The 21154-nt window shown below is 43.1% G+C and overlaps 1 protein-coding gene across 1 annotated transcript in view; it reads left to right on the top strand.

Moving 5' to 3' along the window:
- LOC109900157 (histone-lysine N-methyltransferase 2C) overlaps positions 1–21154 on the top strand; it is a 104062-nt gene that overhangs the window by 64932 nt on the left and 17976 nt on the right. The window contains exons 8-11 of the mRNA XM_031835020.1: positions 120–291; positions 4191–4305; positions 8708–8898; positions 15386–15549. Of these exons, the coding sequence (XP_031690880.1) occupies positions 120–291; positions 4191–4305; positions 8708–8898; positions 15386–15549 (642 nt within the window). The remainder of the gene's footprint in view (positions 1–119; positions 292–4190; positions 4306–8707; positions 8899–15385; positions 15550–21154) is intronic.

Genomic DNA, 21154 nt, shown 5'->3' with positions numbered 1-21154 from the left:
CAGAAGAAATGGACAAATCCAATGGTACAACCCAGAAGTCTGTAACTCAAACACACAATGTTTAAAAGGGGTTACCGTGGGACTCATTGGGTTAATATGATTTTCCTCCTTACCTACAGTTAAAGAGGAGGTGAAGTGCTTGTTGTGTGGCAGTGCTGGGGACCTGCAGGATCTGCTCTTCTGCAGCTCGTGTGGGCAGCACTACCACGGGGCGTGTCTGGACGTGAGTGTCACCCCCCTGAAGAGGGCCGGGTGGCAGTGCCCCGAGTGCAAAGTCTGTCTGACCTGCAGGTAATGGCTGTGTGCCCTAGTAGCCATTTGCGCTAGTTAGCTGTGTGCGCTATTAACCATTGCGCTAGTAGCCATCATGTGGTGTTGTCACGTAGTTGACTGACAATGGCAAAGTTATTTAGACAATTATCTAAGATGACTGAGTTGACACAAAATGGACCCCATTCCTAACTCTGTCACTCCCCTGAGCCATAGTCCACTCACCATTCATCTTCATCCCGAGTGGAAAAACTCCACTGACTTATGTGATTTCTATCAGGGATAGCTATGAACTAATAGGAAAACATGTCTGGTCCTGCACCCAGCTGAATATAGACAGCCCCCTGTTTTTTTTGTTCTTCAAAGAAACCGAAAAAAAGAGATTTGAGCCATTTGGGAGATGGTGTTGAAGAGTCCGTTTCGATCTGGTTGGAGTTTTCTGTTTTCTGAAGGGTCTATAGGAAGATAAAAGGGGAAAGAGTCTTATTTTTTTGCATGTGGAATTAATAACAAGCGTATTTTGCAGGAGCATGGGAGCATTAAAAGAAAAGATAAGAGAGCTGGTGAGATTTGTGTGCATACTGTGTTTGATCAGCCCCAAGCTCACTACACATACAACCAGCCAAGCAAAGTAAATTCCTACGCAGGGCAGTCTGCTTTAATGTAAAGTGTTTTTCTTTGTGGAAGGTGGTGTGTGTGTGGGTGTGTTGTAGGGCTATGTGCGTGCATGTGTGGTCTCTGTAGTGTGTGTGTGGTTGGGGAGGCTGTGTGTGTCTGTGTGTGTGTGTGTAGTGGTATATGCTTGTGAGGAGTCACATTTTGGGGGAGTAGAGTAAAGAATAGATGAAAGACTGGGATGACTAAATCTGAGAGATGATGAGTCAAAGTGCTCCAGGAGTGGAGAGTTGAAGCCAGCAAATGATGTAATTGGAAACCAAAAGAGCATGAACTACTGGTGTCTCTTTTTAAGGACGGCTTTTTAAGATTTTTGTAGAGTTTGCTTAACTCTGAACGTGTTCATTTCATGGAAGTGAGCTCCCCTACTAAGACCATGTTTTTGGTAGCGTAATGATTAGCACGCTAGCCTCTGGGGAGTGAAGTGTTGTTGATTTGAGATGGAATCCCGCGTGGGACATGCAGGTTTATTTCTGTTGCATTGGCTTGTTGTGGGATGTCAATCAAATCACATTTTATTAGTCATATGCGCCGAATACAACAGTGAAATGCTTAATTATGAGCCCCTAACCAACAATGCAATGTAAAATAAAATAAAAAATACGAATAAGAATAAGAAATAAATGTAACAAGTAATTAAAAAGCAGCAGTAAAATAACAATAGCGAGACTCGATACTGGGGGGCTACTGGTACAGTCAATGTGCAGGGGCACTGGTTAGTTGAGGTAATATGTACATGTAGATAGAGTTATTAAAGTGACTATGCATAGATGATAACAGAGAGTAGCAGCGGTGGTAAAGAGGAAGGGGTGGATGCAAATGGTCTGGGTGGCCATTTGATTAGGTGTTCAGGAGTCTTATGGCTTGGGGGGTAGCTGTTTAGAAGGCTCTTGAACCAAGACTTGGCACTCTGGTACCGCTCGCCGTGCGGTAAAAGACAGACAGTCTATGACTAGGGTGGCTGCAGTCTTTGACAATTTTTAGGGCCTTCCTCTGACACCGCCTGGTATAGAGGTCCTGGATGGCAGGAAGCTTGGCCCCAGTGATGTACTGAGCCGTACGCACTACCCTCTGTTGTGCCTTGCGGTCGGAGGCCAAGCAGTTGCCATACCAGGCAGTGATGCTCTCGATGGTGCAACTGTAGAACCTTTTGAGGATCTGAGGACCCATGCCAAATCTTTTCAGTTTTCTGAGGGGGAATAGATTTTGTCGTGCCCTCTTCATGACTGTCTTGGTGTGCTTATACCAAGGAACTTGAAGCTCTCAATCTGTTCCACTGCAGCCTCGTTGATGAGAATGGGGGCGTGCTTCGTCCTCTTTTTCCTGTCCACAATCATCTCCTTTTGTCTTGATCACGTTGAGGGAGAGGTTGCTGTCCTGGCACCACATGGCCAGGTCTCTGACCTCTTCCCTATAGGCTGTCTTGTTGTTGTCGGTGATCATACCTACCACTCATCGGCAAACTTAATGATGGTGTTGGAGTTGTGCCTGGCCATGCAGTCATGAGTGAACAGGGAGTACAGGAGGGGACTGAGCACGCACCCCTGAGGGCCCCCTGTGTTGATGATTGTGCCGGATGTGTTGTTACCTACCCTTACCACCTGGGGGGCGGCCCGTCAGGAAGTCCAGGATCCAGTTGCGGTGGGAGGTGTTTAGTCCCAGGGTCCTTAGCTTATTGATGAGCTTTGAGGGCACTATGTTGTTGCACGCTGAGATGAGGTCAATGAAAAGCATTTTCACATAGGTTTTCCTTTTGTCCAGGTGGGAAAGGGCAGTGTGGAGTGCAATAGAGATTGGCTGCCACTCCAATCATGGGCAGAATGTAACGGAAGCTCTTTATGTTGGGCTCCCGAGTGGCGCAGAGGTCTACGGCACTGCATCTCAGTGCTAGAGGCGTCACTACAGACCCTGGTTCGGTTCCAGGCTGCATGACAACCGGCTGTGATTGGGAGTCCCATAGGGCAGTGCACAATTGGTCCAGCGTCGTCCGGGTTTGGCCGGGGTAGGCCGTCATTGTAAATAAGAATTTGTTCTTAACTGACTTGCCTAGTTAAATAAAGTTTAAATGTAACATTTTTGAGGGAGATCGCATTTGAGATTGTGGGCATTGAATGCCTGCTGCCTATATGTACTACTGGGATAAGAGGCCTACTGTAAAACCTGTATGTAGGGATAAGACGCCTACTGTAAAGCCTGCACCACAGTGTTGAGCTGAGATAATCTTACAAGGGAGAGAGTTGGAAAAGTGAAAATATAGTGCCGTTTTAATAACAGATGGGGAGCTGGGGAATTGGTGGGGGGAGAGGGATGGGGGCCAGGGGGTGTTGGTTAGGCAGCAGCAGCACTCCGAGTGATATAGGGACGTGTGTGTGTGTGTGTGTGTGTGCGTGACTCCACTGCACAGCTGTAAATATCAGATGACGTTCTCATTCAGGTTTGATTCTTGTCATCTGAAATACAGGCTACTGGGATTTGTTAGATTTCTGGTCTCTAGCCTCTTCACTAATACCATAACCCCACACACACACCACATAAATCTTACATTTAGGTCTCTTGATTTATTCTTTGAACAACATTCATGCATCCAAAATCTGCCACGGAGGAACGGTTCTCGATGGCGGGTGCCGTTTAATGGTGCGTTTGATTGGCTCGACTAATTTAGAATCTTGACGTTCAGGGAATTGGATTCTATGAAGGAAACATGTTCTTTTCTCGTTCCTGTAACAACTTATGTGTCCCAGGTAATGGAAAAAGACGTCATGTTCACAACGTGGTGTGTGAGATCATTTGTGTGTTATAAAATGTTTTGCATTGAACATAATCAGTGAGGGTTTTTTACCCGCCAATGACAAACCAAATTTGAGTTCTCAACTGTCTGTCTGGCTGGCTTTCTTTTATTCCTTGTACTTTATTGATAAATTAATGTAGTTGGTCTTATTCCTAAGCGCTGAATCAGTCAGCGATAAAGAACCTATAGACACTGAGACCCTGGAGGACCAGACTCAATGATCCCTCTCCTGAACCACACAGATAAAAACCAAAGTGACAGTTGAAAATGGTTAGGGTGTCTGTCTTTGCGGTTGGGAAACATAAACCCTAGTGCTTTCCATACTACAGTACTCCCATGCCGTTTTTCTCTCTAGTCTAGGTTATGTGTGTGTTACATTGGGTGTGTAATTTTGTGTGTGTCGTATATTATTGTGTGTGTAATATTTCTCCCGTGTGTGTGTGTGTGTGTGTTGCAGGAACCCGGGGGAGGACAGTAAGATGCTGGTCTGTGACATGTGCGATAAAGGCTATCACACCTTTTGTCTCCAGCCTACCATGAAATCCATCCCCACCAACGGCTGGCGGTGCAAGGTAAGAAACACTCCAAACACTTTATACAACACAGGGAATACCGTCGGGCCGAGACAGGAGAGTATGCATGAGGTATAAAGTGCTGTCAATTTACCCCACGGGGGAAATGCTCTGAAGGAACGTGCGTGAAGCTCTTGTCTTTTTGAAGCAAGTCTCCCTGCACCGTTTCACCCTTCCCCCAGCCTCTCTCTCTTTTCTGTTCCTCCCTCTTTCTCTCACTCTTGTTATTTTCCCCCTCTCTAAATTGCCTCCTTAGACTCTTCTGTCTGTTTTACCGTACCCCCATTCCTCTCATTCTTGCACCTTCCTCTCTCTCTCTCTCTCGCTCTTTTTCCGTCTCTCTCCCATCCCTCCACTGTCCCCTAAGAGTCTCCCAGCTGTTTTTATCCAGCAGTTGAAAATAGCTTTTGGGGCTTTTAGTGCCTTTTTGTAGTGGCTTTTTGTGCCGCAGGAGGTGGGGGGAGATACAAACCTCAAACATGGGCAGTAAAGTTTGTTTCCTCCGGCTTTGCTGTGGGTTGCAGTGGGGGCACGCAAGCACCCAAGCTTTCATCTCTGCTATTGAGCTCTGTATTAAGTCATAAAAGGGAGATTCTGGGCTTAGTGTGGTTGCTAAAATGGAGGGAGGAAAAAACTGTAGATACATAAGAGTAGAGTGCCATAAGCTGAGATGGCCCCCAACCTTTTTACCGTACTGTAAAGGGGAACAGTATTTCTTATTACATCCTGGAAGACTCGGGACTTGTGAGGATTTCTTTGCTTCAATCTTTTATCTTTCAAACCAAAATGTTTGTTTTCATTCACCCATTTTACTTAGTTACTGTGTGGTACAAAGGGGAGAAGTCCAAAATGTCTTCCCAGGACCCGCAATGCTGCTGTTTTGTTTCCACATTTTATTGGAGCAGAGATTCATCATGTTGCACCATTTTAAAGGGAAAATCCATTCAAGATAAATAATTGTCATAAAAATATATACAGTACCAGTTAAAAGTTTGAACACACCTACTCATTCCAAGGTTTTTCTTAATTTTTTACTATTTTCTACATTGTAGAATAATAGTGAAGACATCACAACTATGAAATAACGTGTTAAACAAATCAAAATATATTTGAGATTCTTCAAAGTAGCCACCCTTTGCCTTGATGACAGCTTTGCACACTCTTGGCATTTTATATATATTTTTATTAGTCCACTGTTGACACAGTCCCAAAATGCTTTGCATGTCAGCAGTCACGGTTTCAAGTTATTGGATTTTCAAGAAGCAAAGTATCACCGGCCACATCATGATGATGCAAAACATTTTGCGACTGTATTAGCAGTGGGCTAATGGAAAAAATACAAAAATATAGATTGAGTGGATTTTCCCTTTAAAATTTGATTGGAAGAATGCTGCCTCATTTCACTGTAAAGGCATCGCCTTAGGTCCATAGACATCCATGGTCATTTGGACCCTTATAAGATACTGCCAATTGAAACCCACCATTCTCATTGACATCCGTACTGGGGTGAATTTACAAGTCTCACTGTCTGTGGAGGCAGGAGATTGAGATGTAATCTGAGCTAATCCATTTCACATCCGCCCCTTCACCTTGCCAGCACCCATACGCACAGGGGTGAGAAGAGACTGTGATAGGGGATGAAGGAGTGACATGACGAGGTGAGGATAAATTGAGGGGTGAAAGTTGGGGGACAGATGGAGGGATGAGTAAAAGTGTTGCAAAACGGAGGGTTCGAGTGGAAAGGAAGGGTGAAACACTGGCGGGATGAAGAGAATGGCAGAGGATGGATAGAGATTAGAGGTCGACCGATTAGGATTTTTCAACACCGATACCGATTATTGGAGGACCAAAAAAGCTGAAACCGATTAATCGGACGATTTTTATTTATTTATTTGTAATAATGACAATTACAACAATACCGAATGAACACGTATTTTAACTTAATATAATGCATAAATAAAATCAATTTAGCCTCAAATAAATAATGAAACATGTTCAATTTGGTTTAAATAATGCAAAAACAAGGTGTTGGAGAAGAAAGTAATATGTGCCAATATGCAATATGGGCCATGTAAAAATGTGTGCCATGTAAAATATGTGCCATGTATCAAAAGCTAACGTTTAAGTTCCTTGCTCAGAACATGAGAACATATGAAAGTTGGTGGTTCCTTTTAACATGAGACTTCAATATTACAAGGTAAGAGGTTTTAGGTTTTAGTTAATATAGTATTTATAGGACTATTTCTCTCTATACCATTTGTATTTCATATACCTTTGACTATTGGATGTTCTTATAGGCACTATAGTATTGCCAGTGTAACAGTATAGCTTCCGTCCCTCTCCTCGCCCCTACCTGGGCTTGAACCAGGAACACAACGACAACAGCCACACTCGAAGCAGCGTTACCCATCGCTCCACAAAAGCCGCGGCCCTTGCAGCGCAAGAGGAATAACTACTCCAAATCTAAAAGCGCGTGATGTTGGAAAAGGTATTAGCGCACACCCAGCTAACTAGCTAGCCATTTCACATTGGTTACACCAGCTGATAGGCTTGAAGTCATAAACAGCGCTGTGCTTGCAAAGAGCTGCTGGCAAAACGCACGAAAGTGGTGTTTGAATGAATGATTACGGGCCTGCTGCTGCTCAGTCAGATATAATAACACACAGAAATGCGAGCCTTTGTTCATTAATATGGTCGAATCCGGAAACTATCATTTCAGAAACAAAATGTTTATTATTTCAGTGAAATACGGAACCGTTCGGGTATTTTATCTAACAGGTGGCATCCCTAAGTCTAAATATTCTTGTTACATTGCACAACCTTCAATGTTATGTCATAATTACGTAAAATGTTGGCAAATTAGTTGGCAATGCGCCAGTTAGCCCAAACTGTTGCATATACCTTGAAATGACACAATTTCACCTAGTTAATATTGCCTGTTAAACTGGATTAGTAGTTATAACTAGTGATTATGATCGTGGAGTGCAATGGTTAGAGCGTTGGACTAGTTAACTGTATGGTTGCAAGATTGGATCCCCTGAGCTGACACGGTGAAAATCTGTCGTTCTGCCCCTGAACAAGGCAGTTATTCTGCCACCGTTCCTAGGCCGTCATTGAAAATAAGAATGTGTTCCTAACTGACTTGCCAAGTTAAATAAAGGATTATTATTATTATTATTTTTAATACCGATTTCCGATTGCTATGAATTTGAAATCTGCCCTAATTAATCGGCCATTCCGATTAATCTGTCGATCTCTAATAGAGATACCTCTCTGATCCCATTCCTCTGATCATCAGCTGGCCATCAGCTCTACCTCTTTCTCTCTCTCTCTCCGTCTCTCTCTTTTTCTCTGCCTCTGTCTGCTATTAATCCCTGTCTGTCTCATGGTTACAGCACACTGTACTGCCAAGACAAATGTAGCTATCCGAGGCCTGCTAACACACACACACACACACGCGCGCGCACACACACACACACACACACACACACACACAACTCCTCTCCCCCATCTTATCCCCATCTCCTCCAGAATCCCAGTCAGGCACTCATTTTCTCCAAAATAGACATTGGGTGACTATCTCTACCTCCTTCCTTTCTTCCCCTGGCCCTACAGGCAGGGCCTGACCAACAGCGATAGTATTCACCAATTCTCTCCCCCCCGCTGTTGGACATGAGCTGGCCACTGGAGCCAAGCCATAGGGGTGGTTTGTCACTAATAGGCCAGTGGACTTTAGAAGGGAAGGGTGTGTGTGTGTGGTAGGTTTGGGGGTTGTGCAGAGAAGCTTTAGAATGAGCTTGTTCCTCCTCACCCCTGAAATCTCGGAATTCCGCTGATCCTTTCGAACGCTCATCAATGAGCCTGAAGTGGTACTTTTGAAGGTGTAATGTAATAGGCTATAGGCTCATTGCAAAGGAAGTTGGGGAAATGTATGTTCATTATTATCATTGCGTAATCCAATACAGTGATCATGTGTTTGAAATGGCTGTCATAAATATGTAAAAAAAAAAAAACAGTTTTAATGACTGACATTACAAATTATAAATGGCAACCAGTTTAATCCTCTGTTTGGACATTTTCAACCAACACTCTAATAGAACAGTTTCATGCATCATAACAATGTGAGGTCAGTTGGCAAAAGTTTGAAGGAGGTTGGCAGAAATAAACACACTACTTTCTATGGTATGTGTGGACAATCTGCTGCCATGTAGCTAAGCATTCTGTAGCCTCTGGGTGTTGTTGAAATGTTATTTTCAAATGTATTTTCGCATGTTGTAGTTTTGTCACTCTAAACTCTTGGTTGTTGAACATGGAAATCTAAATATTGAATTGTTCTGTAATACAATGAATCCGTATGTAGTGTGTAACTGTGTCATGTCTCTGTCCTACCCTCTCTCTCCAGAACTGTCGGGTGTGTTCTTTGTGTGGGGTCAGGCAGGCGGGCCAGTGGGCCCACAATATCACACTGTGCGAGGGTTGCCACGGGCAACCAGAGGAGCCCGCCCCCGCCCTGCCATGCACACTGTGTGTGAGGGACCAGGGCTGCGGGGATGCCCCTAAGGACCACCTCCTCACCTGCCACACGTGCAAGAGGTATGCCTCATTCTGTCACCGTGTTTACTGTCGATTTACAGTAAATTTGGAATGTATTCAGACCCCTTGACGTCCACATTTTGTTAGGTTACAGCGTTATTCCAATTTTCAAAAAGTCGGGTGTCTGAATACTTCCTGAATGCACTGCATGTTATGGTCCCCCGCACTGCTGATGGATGCCGTGCCTCATTCTGTAGCCGTAGTTACTTAAGCAATAAGGCACGAGGGGGTGTGGTATATGGCCAATACACTACTGCGAAGGGCTGTTCTTACTTGCAACGCAACGCAGAGTGGCTGGATACAGTCCTTCGCAGTGGTATATTGGCCGTATACCACAAACCCCCAAGGTACCTTATTGCTATTATATACTGGTTAACGTAATTAGAGCAATAACAATAAATGTTTTGTAATACCTGTGGTATACGGTCTGATTTACCACGGCTGTCAACCAATCAGCATTCAGGGCTTGAACCACCCAGTTTATAATGTTGATTATGTTATGGTCCCCCACACTGCTGATGGATGCCGTGCAAGACAATGAGCTGATACACAGTAGAGCTACAATATTTATTTAGTATGTGACTAGCCTGTTCCCAAATCTGTAAGAAGCTGTGGTCATTGTCATGTTATGACATGAGGGGTCCTACAGCACAAATCTGGGACCAGGCTTATATGTATCAATCTGTGGTAGGGATGGGCACGGTTATTTGAATATCCGGAACACATGTTAATATTGAAATATTTGCAAGAGTATTCATTTTCAAAGAAAATAAATCATAGGCCTATATTAACAATGAAAAGGCTTTGTCTAAATGTAATTATCTTTGACATTGCTACACACAAGGATCTACCATGACATCTGGAATTCTTAATTCAATTAAACTGTAATTATGACGTGCGCCCCCATTAAAAGACATATCATAGTCTACACGGGTTTCTCATGTTTGTTGTTATTGTTGGCCATTGAGTTGCAAGCAAGCCCCACCCAAGTCGTGCATGCTGGGCAGCATGCCAGTTCCCAAGTTTAAGCCTAAGTTTTTATATACATGTATTTCGACTATCCGGATATCCGAAAACATGTAATGATATATTATTTGAATAGTGAAATGATTTGAAATACCCATCCCTAGTCAGTGGTGTGTACTGTATCTGCCACATGTGGTCTCGTTACGTGTGATTAAGCTATTTATTGACTAACGATGTGGATTGACACCCCGCTGTCGGCGTCATATAATGAATTGGATTATAATGTGGTTTACAGCTGGAGACTGTCACACCGCCAAAGAGTTAATATCTCAGATGGATTATAACTGAATTGGTTCACAAGCTTTACAGATCGGAAAACTTTGTTTCACAGCTTACAAATGGTCAATACCAAAGGTAATCTCCAGTTCACCAACTGGCCCAGCGCTCCAGCCAATCTCGGTCACTTAAAACAATTAATCGTTAGTTTACTGGCTACGTGAGCCTCTATACCAACTACTATTATTAACCAATCACTGAGCTGGATCTGGCAGCTCTGCCGAGAGCTAAGGTTTTTCACAACAGAGCGATTGTTGCCCCCGGTGACCACTAGAAGGTCGTTACGGCAATCCAGAGCTCATGCAGTTGGCGGCATAGTGATGCCTTTGTGATGAGGGGTCGGGAACGTAAAGACCACTATGGCGACTGGATTGGTTTATCCAAGGTCCAGCAAGTCTTCACTCATGCTGCCAAACATACCCTTGTAAAAATGACCATCCTACCAATCCTCGACTTTGGCGATGTCATTTACAAAATAGCCTCCAATACCCTACTCAACAAATTGGATGCAGTCTATCACAGTGCAATCCGTTTTGTCACCAAAGCCCCATATACTACCCACCATTGCGACCTGTACGCTCTCGTTGGCTGGCCCTCGCTTCATACTCGTCGCCAAACCCACTGGCTCCATGTCATCTACAAGACCCTGCTAGGTAAAGTCCCCCCTTATCTCAGCTCGCTGGTCACCATAGCATCTCCCACCCGTAGCACATGCTCCAGCAGGTATATCTCTCTAGTCACCCCCAAAACCAATTCTTTCTTTGGCCGCCTCTCCTTTCAGTTCTCTGCTGCCAATGACTGGAACGAACTACAAAAATCTCTGAAACTGGAAACACTTATCTCCCTCACTAGCTTTAAGCACCAACTGTCAGAGCAGCTCACAGATTACTGCACCTGTACATAGCCCACCTATAATTTAGCCCAAACAACTACCTCTTTCCCAACTGTATTTAAATAATTAATTAATTTTGCTCCTTTGCACCCCATTATTTTTATTTCTACTTTGCACATTCTTCCATTGCAAAACTACCATTCCAGTGTTTTACTTGCTATATTGTATTTACTTTGCCACCATGGCCTTTTTTGCCTTTACCTCCCTTCTCACCTCATTTGCTCACATTGTATATAGACTTGTTTATACTGTATTATTGACTGTATGTTTGTTTTACTCCATGTGTAACTCTGTGTCGTATCTGTCGAACTGCTTTGCTTTATCTTGGCCAGGTCGCAATTGTAAATGAGAACTTGTTCTCAACTTGCCTACCTGGTTAAATAAAGTTAAAATAAAAAAAATTTAAATAAAAAGTTGCTTGAGGGTCAGGCATATCGTTCACCGTAGAGGACACTTCCTGGCATCCAGGGAAGTAAATAGCCGGCGCAAACCCAAATCAACCGCTAGCCCCTTCAAACTCAAGTCTGGACCTCGAAGCCAGTTCCACTTTATTTTTTAATTGTTATCCTCTAATCTGGAACTGATTTAGACCTGGGACAACAGGTGTGTATGCTTTCAGTTGAGCGTACTAGCTCTTCGTGTGTCTACTGGAAGTTGATGCTTTTGCTATGCAACCTCTTGTTAGATATTTAGCATAACAAATTTCTAGTTAGACCTTTTACGACTTTGGTTGTGTTCTTAAATTCAATCTGGAGTGCCAGAGTGCGTTCGTAAATTCAGAGCATTGTCAGATTGTCCGTTCGTACATTCTAAGTGTTTCACCATCGGAGCGCACACTGGACGCTCGGGCCGAGGAGTAGGGTTGATTTGAGCGTTCTGACCTTACAACGCCGCCGTTGGCACCCAAGCTAACGTTGGCTAGCTTGCTAGCTACTTACAGACACAAATGAGACCACTCTGACCATTTTCCTCGCCCTAGCAGAGCTGGTTAGGCAGTTTTCATGTTATCCAGAGCGTTGGTGACTAACTGCTGTTGGCAACACTTAATTACGCTTTTTTTTTTACACCGGCTATATTCAACGGGTGTTGAATGCTCGTAAATTCATTATTCTGCGCTCTGGTACACTCAGAGGAGAGTCCTCTGAAATCGTAGTAGATAGCCAGAGAGAATTTACGAAAGCACCCGAATGTCCGTTGAGAACACACAACGACTACACCAGATAAGAATGACAGGAATAATCAAGTCAATAAACGTTGGGTAGTTAGTTAGCCTATAGTTAATATACTGGCAAGTTTGATGTAAGTAGCCAACTACACTACTACAACAAATTGTCAGCCAAGAGGACGTGTTGGGTAACTTATTTTAAGTAATTTATTTCATTGCTCAACATTTTCTTAACATTTGTCATAATTAGTTAAAGCAATGAATTTATATCTGCTCTCGTGGTACTTCGACTGCATATTTCTGGAATATTTTTTAAATCTGGAAACGATGTGAAGCCATACCCATTTCCTGAATTGCATTATGGGCCCTAAATTACGTAAATAGTGTCCTCTGCGTCTATACTTCATATTTTAGCAAATTTAGTTTGACATCCGGGAACTTTTGGCATACTAACTATATCCATACTATGACCAATAATCATACTACTCAATTTACATCACAAATAGACTGATTAGTGTGGTTAGTATGAGTATTTGAACACAACTCAGCTCCCGAGGAGGGCTGTAATGGCCATCCTCTGAGGCCCCTCATATGTACTTCTAAGCATACTCACATTGCTGAGTGGGGCTCACAGTGTGTCCAAACTTTTGACTGGTACTATTATTTATATATATATATATTTATTTTTTTACTCAGCAAAAAAAGAAACGTCCTCACTGTCAACTGCGTTTATTTTCAGCAAACTTAACATTTGTAAATATTTGTATGAACATAAGATTCAACAACAGACATAAACTGAACAACTTCCACAGACATGTGACTTACAGAAATTGAATAATGTTTCCTTGAACAAAGGGGGAGTCAAAATCAAAAGTAACAGTCCGTATCTGGTGTGGCATCTCCTCCTCATGGACTGCACTAGATGTGACAGTTCTTGCTGTGAGATGTTACCCCACTCTTCCACCAAGGCATCTGCAAGTTCCCAGACATTTCTGGGGGGAATGGCCCTAGCCCTCACCCTCCGATCCAACAGGTCCCAGACATGCTCAATGGGATTGAGATTCGGGCTCTTCGCTGGCCATGGCAGAACACTGACATTCCTGTCTTGCTGGAAATCACGCACAGAACGAGCAGTATGGCTGGTGACATTGTCATGCTGGAGGGTCATACTCCTTTGGCCGCCTTTCCTTTCAGTTCACTGCTGCCAAAATATATTTGAGATGCTTCAAATTAGCCACCCTTTGCCTTGATGACAGCTTTGCAACTCATCCCAAACCATCTCAATTGGGTTGAGGTTGGGTGATTGTAGAGGCGAGGTCATCTGATGCAGCACTCTATCACTCTCCTTGGTCAAATAGCTCTTACATAGCCTGGAGGTTTGTTTTGGGTCATTGTCCTTTTGAAAAACAAATGATAGTCCCACTAAGCGCAATCCAGAGGGGTTGGCGTGTCGCTGCAGAATGCTGTGGTAGCCATGCTGGTTAATTGGGCCTTGAATTCTAAATAAGTCACTGACCGTGTCACCAGCAGAGCACCCCCACACAATCACACCACCACCTCCATGCTTCACGGTGGGAACCACACATGCGGAGTTCCTCTGTTCACGTACTCTGTGTCTCACAAAGACACAGCGGTTGGAACCAGAAATCTCATTTGGACAGATTTCCACTTGTCTAATATCCATTGCTCATGTTTCTTGGCCCAAGCAAGTCTTATTGGTATCCTTTAGTAGTGGTTTCTTTGCAGCAATTCAACCAAGAAGGCCTGATTCACGCAGCGTCTGAACAGTTGATGTTGAGAGGTGTCTGTTACTTGAACTCCGTGACGCATTTATTTGGGCTGCAATCTGATGTGCAGTTAACTCTAATGAACTTATTCTCTGCGGCAGAGGTCTTCCTTTCCTGTGGCGCTCGTCATGAGAGCCAGTTTCATCATAGCGCTTGATGGTTTTAGAGACTGCACTTTAAGAAACTTTCAATGTTCTTGAAATGATCCGTATTGACTGAACTTCATGTTTTAAAATAATGATAGACTGTCTTTTCTCTTTGCTTATTTGAGCTGTTCTTAACATAATATGGACTTGATCTTTTACCAAATAGGGCTATCTTCTGTATACCACCCCTACCTTTTCACAGCACAACCTCATAAAGCTGGTTGAGAGAATGAAAATCTGTCATCAAGGCAAAGGGTGGCAACATTGAAGAATCTCAAAAAATGTTTTTATTTGTTTAACACTTTTTTGTTACTACATGATTCCATATGTGTTATTTCATAGTTATGTCTTCACTATTATTCTACAATGCAGAAAATATATAAAGAAAAACCCTGGAATGAGCCAAGCTGAGAACATTTTGTTAATGCCCAGCTCATGAGGCCCCTTGATGTGAGGCCTTCAGCAATTGCCTCTTCTGCCTAATAGTAAGTACGCCAGTGGTCGCTGGAGAAGCACAATTCCCCATAATGACCCTCTGCCGACTGCGGACACTCACGTGGGGGGCCCTCTCGACACAGCCGGCTGCCAGGCCAAGGTGCCTGCGCAGAAATGTAATTACTGCAGACAGGGAGAGCCAGAGAGAAAATTGAACAGGAGACAAGTCAGGCTGCAGGCACCCCACTGGAACACACCTGCATCAGGGTGACAGGGAAGAGTAGGGTGGGGGTAGAGGGGGGGGGGGAAGAGACTGGTGGAGAGAGCATTGCAGAGGAAGCGAGGGGGGGAGCAAGGCAGAGTAAGCAGGGGTGGGTGGGGGGCAATAAAGGCAGGAAGAGTGGAGGAGAGTGAGCGACTGGGAAACGCAGCTGGGAGAGCAAACCCACAAACCACAGGCTTAGAGTCCCTGCCATGAAGGCTTACTGACTGATTACTGCCTAACCTTCCTGGCTAGAATGTTGTTTCATGCTTAATGCTTTGGGGTGGATGTCAAATAACTATTCCTGGTGTAAGGAATGACTTACTGAGTTGAAAACCAGCTTCACATGTATGAAAATTAAATCTTCACTGTTATGATGAAGCATGTGATTGTGGTACGTTCCAGTCATAAGTATTTCTTGCGTCATCTTAGTCATGTCAGGTGGCAGTAAAGTAAAGCTGTTTGTTTATTTAATTGTGTTTGGTGGTTCTCTCTCAGGTGGCTTCATGGTGAGTGTGAGATGCAGGCAGGGGGCAACTTGGACCTCCACCCACAGGCCGACTACATCTGCACCGTCTGTAAGCAGGTGGAGAGCGACATGGTGGAAACCCCGGCCAGCCCCATCCAGGAATCCACAGAACCAGAACCAGAACCCACTATGGGTAAGAAACACACAGCTCTGTACAGCTGTCATTTACCTACAGTTGAAGTCGGTAGTTTACATACACTTAGGTTGGAGTCATTAAAACTAGTTTTTCAACCACTCCAAAAATGTCTTGTTAACAAACTATAGTCTTGGCAAGTTGGTTAGGACGTCTACTTTGTGCATGACACACATCATTTTTCCAACAACTGTTTACAGACAGATTATTTGTATCACTGTATCACAATTCCAGTGGGTCAGAAGTTTAAATACACTAAGTTGACTGTACCTTTAAACAGCTTGGCAAATTCCAGAAAATTATGTCATGGCTTTAGAAGCTTTTGATAGGCTAATTGACAGCATTTGAGTCAATTGGAGGTGCACCTGTGGATGTATTTCAAGGTCTACCTTCAAACTCTGTGCCTATTTGCTTGACATCATGAGAAAATCAAAATAAATCAGCCAAGACCTCAGAAAAAATATGAACAAGTCTGGTTCATCCTTGGGAGCAATTTCCAAACGCCTGAAGGTACCATGTTCATCTGTACAAACAATAGTATGCAACACCATGTGACTCAGCCTTCACACCGCTCAGGAAGGTGCCGCGTTCTGTCTCCTAGAGATGAACGTACTTTTGTGCGAACGGTGCAAATCAATCCCAGAACAACCGCAAAGGACCTTATGAAGATGCTGAAGGAAACGGGTACAAAAGTATCTATATCCACAGTAAAACGAGTCCTATATCGACATATTCTGAAAGGCCGCTCAGCAAGGAAGAAGCCGCTGCTCCAAAACCGCCATAAAAAAGCCAGAATACAGTTTGCAACTGCACATGGGGACAAAGATTGTACTTTTTGGAGAAATGTCCTCTTGTCTGATGAAACAAAAATATAACTGTTTGGCCATAATGACCATCGTTATGTTTGGAGGAAAAAGGGGGACGCTCGCAAGCCGAAGAAAACCATCCCAACCGTGAAGCACGGGGGTGGCAGCATCATGTTGTGGGGGTGCTTTGCTGCAGGAGGGACTGGTGCACTTCACAAAATAGATGCCATCATGAGGCAGAAAAATTGTGGATATATTGAAGCAACATCTCAAGACATCAGTCAGGAAGTTAACCTCTCTGGGATATGTGGGATGGTAGCGTCCCCTCGGCCAAAAGCCAGAGAAAATGCAGAGCGCCAAATTCAAATAAATTCCTATAAAAATCGAACTTTTATGAAATCACATGTAAGATACCAAATTAAATATAAATCATGCCTTACCTTTGATGAACTTCTTCTGTTGGCACTCCAATATGTCCCATAAACATCACAAATGGTCCTTTTGCTCGATTAATTCCATCCATATTTATCCAAAATGTCAATTTATTTTGCGCGTTTTATCCAGAAAAACATTGGTTCCAACTTGCGCAACGTGACTAGAAAATATCTCAAAAGTTACCTGTAAACTTTGCCAAAACATTTCAAACTACTTTTGTAATAAAACTGTAGGTATTTTTTAAAGTAAATAATCGATAAAATTGAAGACGGGATGATCTGTTTTCAATACAGGAAGAAAATAAACTGACGCTATATTTCTGGTCATGCGCCTCTATCAAAGAGTACACATTAAGTGACCCTCGTTTTGAACAGGGCTACTTCTTCATTACACAAAGGAAAAACCTCAAGCAATTTCCAGAGACTGGTGACATCCAATGGAAGCAGTAGGAACAGCAAGCCAAGTCCCTTAGAAATCTGGATTCCCAATGATAAACCATTGAAAAGAGTGACCTCAAATAAAAAATAGTTTGTCCTCTGGGTTTAGCCTGCTACATAAGTTCTGTTATACTCACAGACATGATTCAAACAGCTTTAGAAACTTCAGAGTGTTTTCTATCCAAATCTACTAATAATATGCATATCTTTGCTACTCATCCCCAGAAGATGACAGTTGAATTTGGGCATGCTTTTCATCCAAAATTTCAAATGCTGCCCCCTATCCTAGAGACGTTAAAGCTTGGTCGCAAATGGGTCTTCCAAATGGACAATTACCCCAAGCATACTTCCAAAGTTGTGGCAAAATGGTTTCAGGACATCAAAGTCAAGGTATTGGAGTGGCCATCACAAAGTCCTGACCTCAATCCTATAGAGCATTTGTGGGCAGAACTGAAAGGTGTGTGGGAGCAAGGAGGCCTAGAAAACCTGACTCGGTTACACCAGCTTTGTCAGGAGGAATGGGACAAAATTCACCCCACTTGTTGTGGGAAGCTTGTGGAAGGCTACCCGAAACATTTGACCCAAGTTAAGCCATTTGAAGGCAATGCTACCAAATACAAATTGAGTGTATGTAAACTTCTGACCCACTGGGAATGTGATGAAAGAAATAAAAGCTGAAATAAATCATTCTCTCTACTATTATTCTGACATTTCACACTTTAAAAAAAAGTGGTCATCTTAACTGACCTAAGAGGGGGGATTTTTACTCTGTTTAAATGTCAGGAATTGTGGAAAAACTGAGTTTAAATGTAGTTGGCTAAGGTGTATGTGATCTTCCGACTTCAACTGTATTTTTACAAATTTTCACTGTCTATGTTTAGGGTGGTTATAGACTAAATGGCACTAGCAGTTCGCAAATTAGCCTAAGCAAAAAATAGACGGGACACAGTTATTCCAAAACGGCAGGGCTTGGAACGCAATTCCCTTTAGTCAACCAGTCCATTTAGAATTTCTGATAAAACTGTGATCATTTGGCAAGGAATTTGGTTTGTGTATCCCATCAGATAGGCATTTATTTATGTAGGTCTAACAGGAGTTTGTGAGCGCACTCAGCACAGCTTCAGCTTGTGTAGAGGGAGCGGTCGGAACACAAGTGAGTGAAACACTGAGGGGATTTAGGTAGAACTGTGTGACGCTTGTCTTGGTTTATTTGTCGCCCTGCATATGCACATGTACAAATGGAACACTGAAGTCAAAGCAAATTAATGTTGTTTTCAAGACAACATTTCCATCTCTGGTTAAAGATAAGGGCTTTGACATCCGTTCCAGTACTCTATTATTTATGCCCATCCCTAGTCTAGTTGAGTATATGGAATAGTCCTGTAGTCTTGTTGTTGACTATGTGGAATAGGGCTATAGTCTTATTGAATATGGAATATGGATGTATGTATCTTGTTGTCGACTATGTGGAATGGTATTGTAATGTTTTTGAATCTGGAATAGGGCTCTAGTCTTGTTGATTATCTGGAATATTGTTGTAGTCTTGTTGACTCTGGAATAGTGCTGTAGTCTGACTGATTAGTGTTGTAGTACTGTTGACTGTGGGATAGTGTTATTGTCTAGTTGACTGTGGGATAGTGTTGTAGTCTTGTTGACTATGGAGTAGTGTTGTAGTACTGTTGACTGTAATAGTGTTATTGTCTTGTTGATTATGCGGAAAGGTGTTGTAGTCTAGTTGACGACTATGGACTAGTGCTGTAGTCTAGTTGACGACTGGACTAGCGCTGTAGTCTCGTTGTTGACGACTATGGACTAGTGCTGTAGTCTCGTTGACGACTATGGACTAGCGCTGTAGTCTCGTTGTTGGCGACTATGGACTAGTGCTGTAGTCTCGTTGTTGACGACTATGTACTAGTGCTGTAGTCTCGTTGTTGACGACTATGGACTAGTGCCGTAGTCTCGTTGTTGATGACTATGGACTAGTGCCGTAGTCTCGTTGTTGACGACTATGGACTAGTGCCGTAGTCTCGTTGTTGACGACTATGGACTAGTGCCGTAGTCTCGTTGTTGGCGACTATGGACTAGTGCTGTAGTCTCGTTGTTGGCGACTATGGACTAGTGCCGTATTCTCGTTGTTGACTATGGACTAGTGCCGTAGTCTCGTTGTTGACGACTACTATGGACTGGTGCCGTAATCTAGTTGTTGACGACGACTATGGACTAGTGCTGCATAGTTCAGGTATTCCCAAACAGGGGTACCCGCAATGCCGTCGGGGGTACGCCAAATAAAAATGTGATTCACATTTTAACAAATAACAATTTTATTAAAAATAATAATCTGCATATTTTCAAACAGTGCAATTATATTTTCCAAAGGGGCTATACATTTGGGTGAGTTTTCTCTCTCTCGCCTGAGTAGCCTTGTTTCACTGCCAAAAATGAAATTAAGCCATCTAGTGTTCTTCGAAATAACACAATGTTTAATACAGGTAGCCTAGTCAAAGCCTAGTCAAATAATTAACAACCAATCACATTAACCGTTACTCTGTCGCGGGAAACCTTCACTCTTGCGCGGACATTTAGAACTGAAACATGACCATTTGAAAAATAAGCCATAGGAGTTTTTTGAGGGAGAATAAAGACTACTTTCAAGTAGTAAGACTATATAAAAGCAACAGATACCATTAATAAGAAGGGGCTAGAAGCGTCTTATATGGTGAGCTACCGAGTGGCTAGGACATGCAAGCCACATCCTATTGTGGAGGACTTAATTATTCCTGCTGCCGCGGATAAGGCTGGGACGACGCTCGGGGAAAAGGCCCAAAAAACTATACAGACAATGCCTTCATCAAACAACACTGTTTCACGACGCATCAGTGACATGGCAGGAGATGGTTTGAAACAATTACTGCTTTGCATAAAAGCCCCTGAATTCTTTGCGTTACAGCTGGATGAGTCAACAGACGTGGGGGGCCTGGCACAGCTCCTGGTATATGCCCGTTACGTTTATGGTGGGTCAATTAAGGAAGACATCCTCTTCTGCAAACCACTGGAAACCAGGACAACATGAGAGGATATTTTAAAGTATTGTGACATCAGTGGTCAAGATGCGTTGGTTTCTGTACTGATGGCACAAAAGCCATGACGGAGACATAATGTAGTGGTAACGTGCGTGCAAGCAGTTGCTCCCGATGCCACTTGTGTATACTGCATCATCCACCGAGAGGCTCTTGCTGCCAAGGGAAAGCCTGACAGCTTGAAAGACGTTTTGGACACTACAGTGAAAATGGTTAACTTTGTTAAAGCAAGGCCCCTGAACTCTCGTGTATTTTCTGCATTTTGCAATGATATGGGCATGTAACACTTTTACAACATACAGAAGTGCGCTGATTATCAAGGGGCAAAGTATTGAACGTTTTTTTACAATATTGAGAGACAAGCTTAAAGTTTTCTTTACTGACCATAATTTTCACTTGTCTGACCGCTTGCATGATGACGAGTTTCTCACACGCTTGGCCTATCTGGGTGATTTTGTTTTTTCTCGCCTGAATGATCTGAATCTAGGATTACAGGGACTCTCCAACTATATTCAATGTGCGGGACAAAATTACGGCTATTATTAAAAAGTTGGAGCTCTTCTCTGTCTGCATTAACAAGGACAACTCACAGGTCTTTCCATTGTTGTATGATTTTTTTGTGTGCAAATGAACTCAAGCTTACGGACAATGCCAAATGTGATATAGCGAAGCACCTGAGTTAGCTGGGGGTGTGCAATTACGCAGGCACTTTCCCAAAACAGACAACACAAACAGCTGGATTCGTTATCCCTTTCATGCCCTCCCTCCAGTCCACTTATCGATATCTGAACAAGAGCGCCTCATTGAAATTGCAACAAGGGGTTCTGTGAAAATGTAATTCAATCAGAAG

Source organism: Oncorhynchus kisutch, linkage group LG11, assembly GCF_002021735.2.
Source record: "Oncorhynchus kisutch isolate 150728-3 linkage group LG11, Okis_V2, whole genome shotgun sequence".
NCBI lineage: Eukaryota > Metazoa > Chordata > Actinopteri > Salmoniformes > Salmonidae > Oncorhynchus > Oncorhynchus kisutch.
Note: the sequence above shows the minus strand (reverse complement) of the source record. Positions and strands in the feature narration are given on the sequence as shown.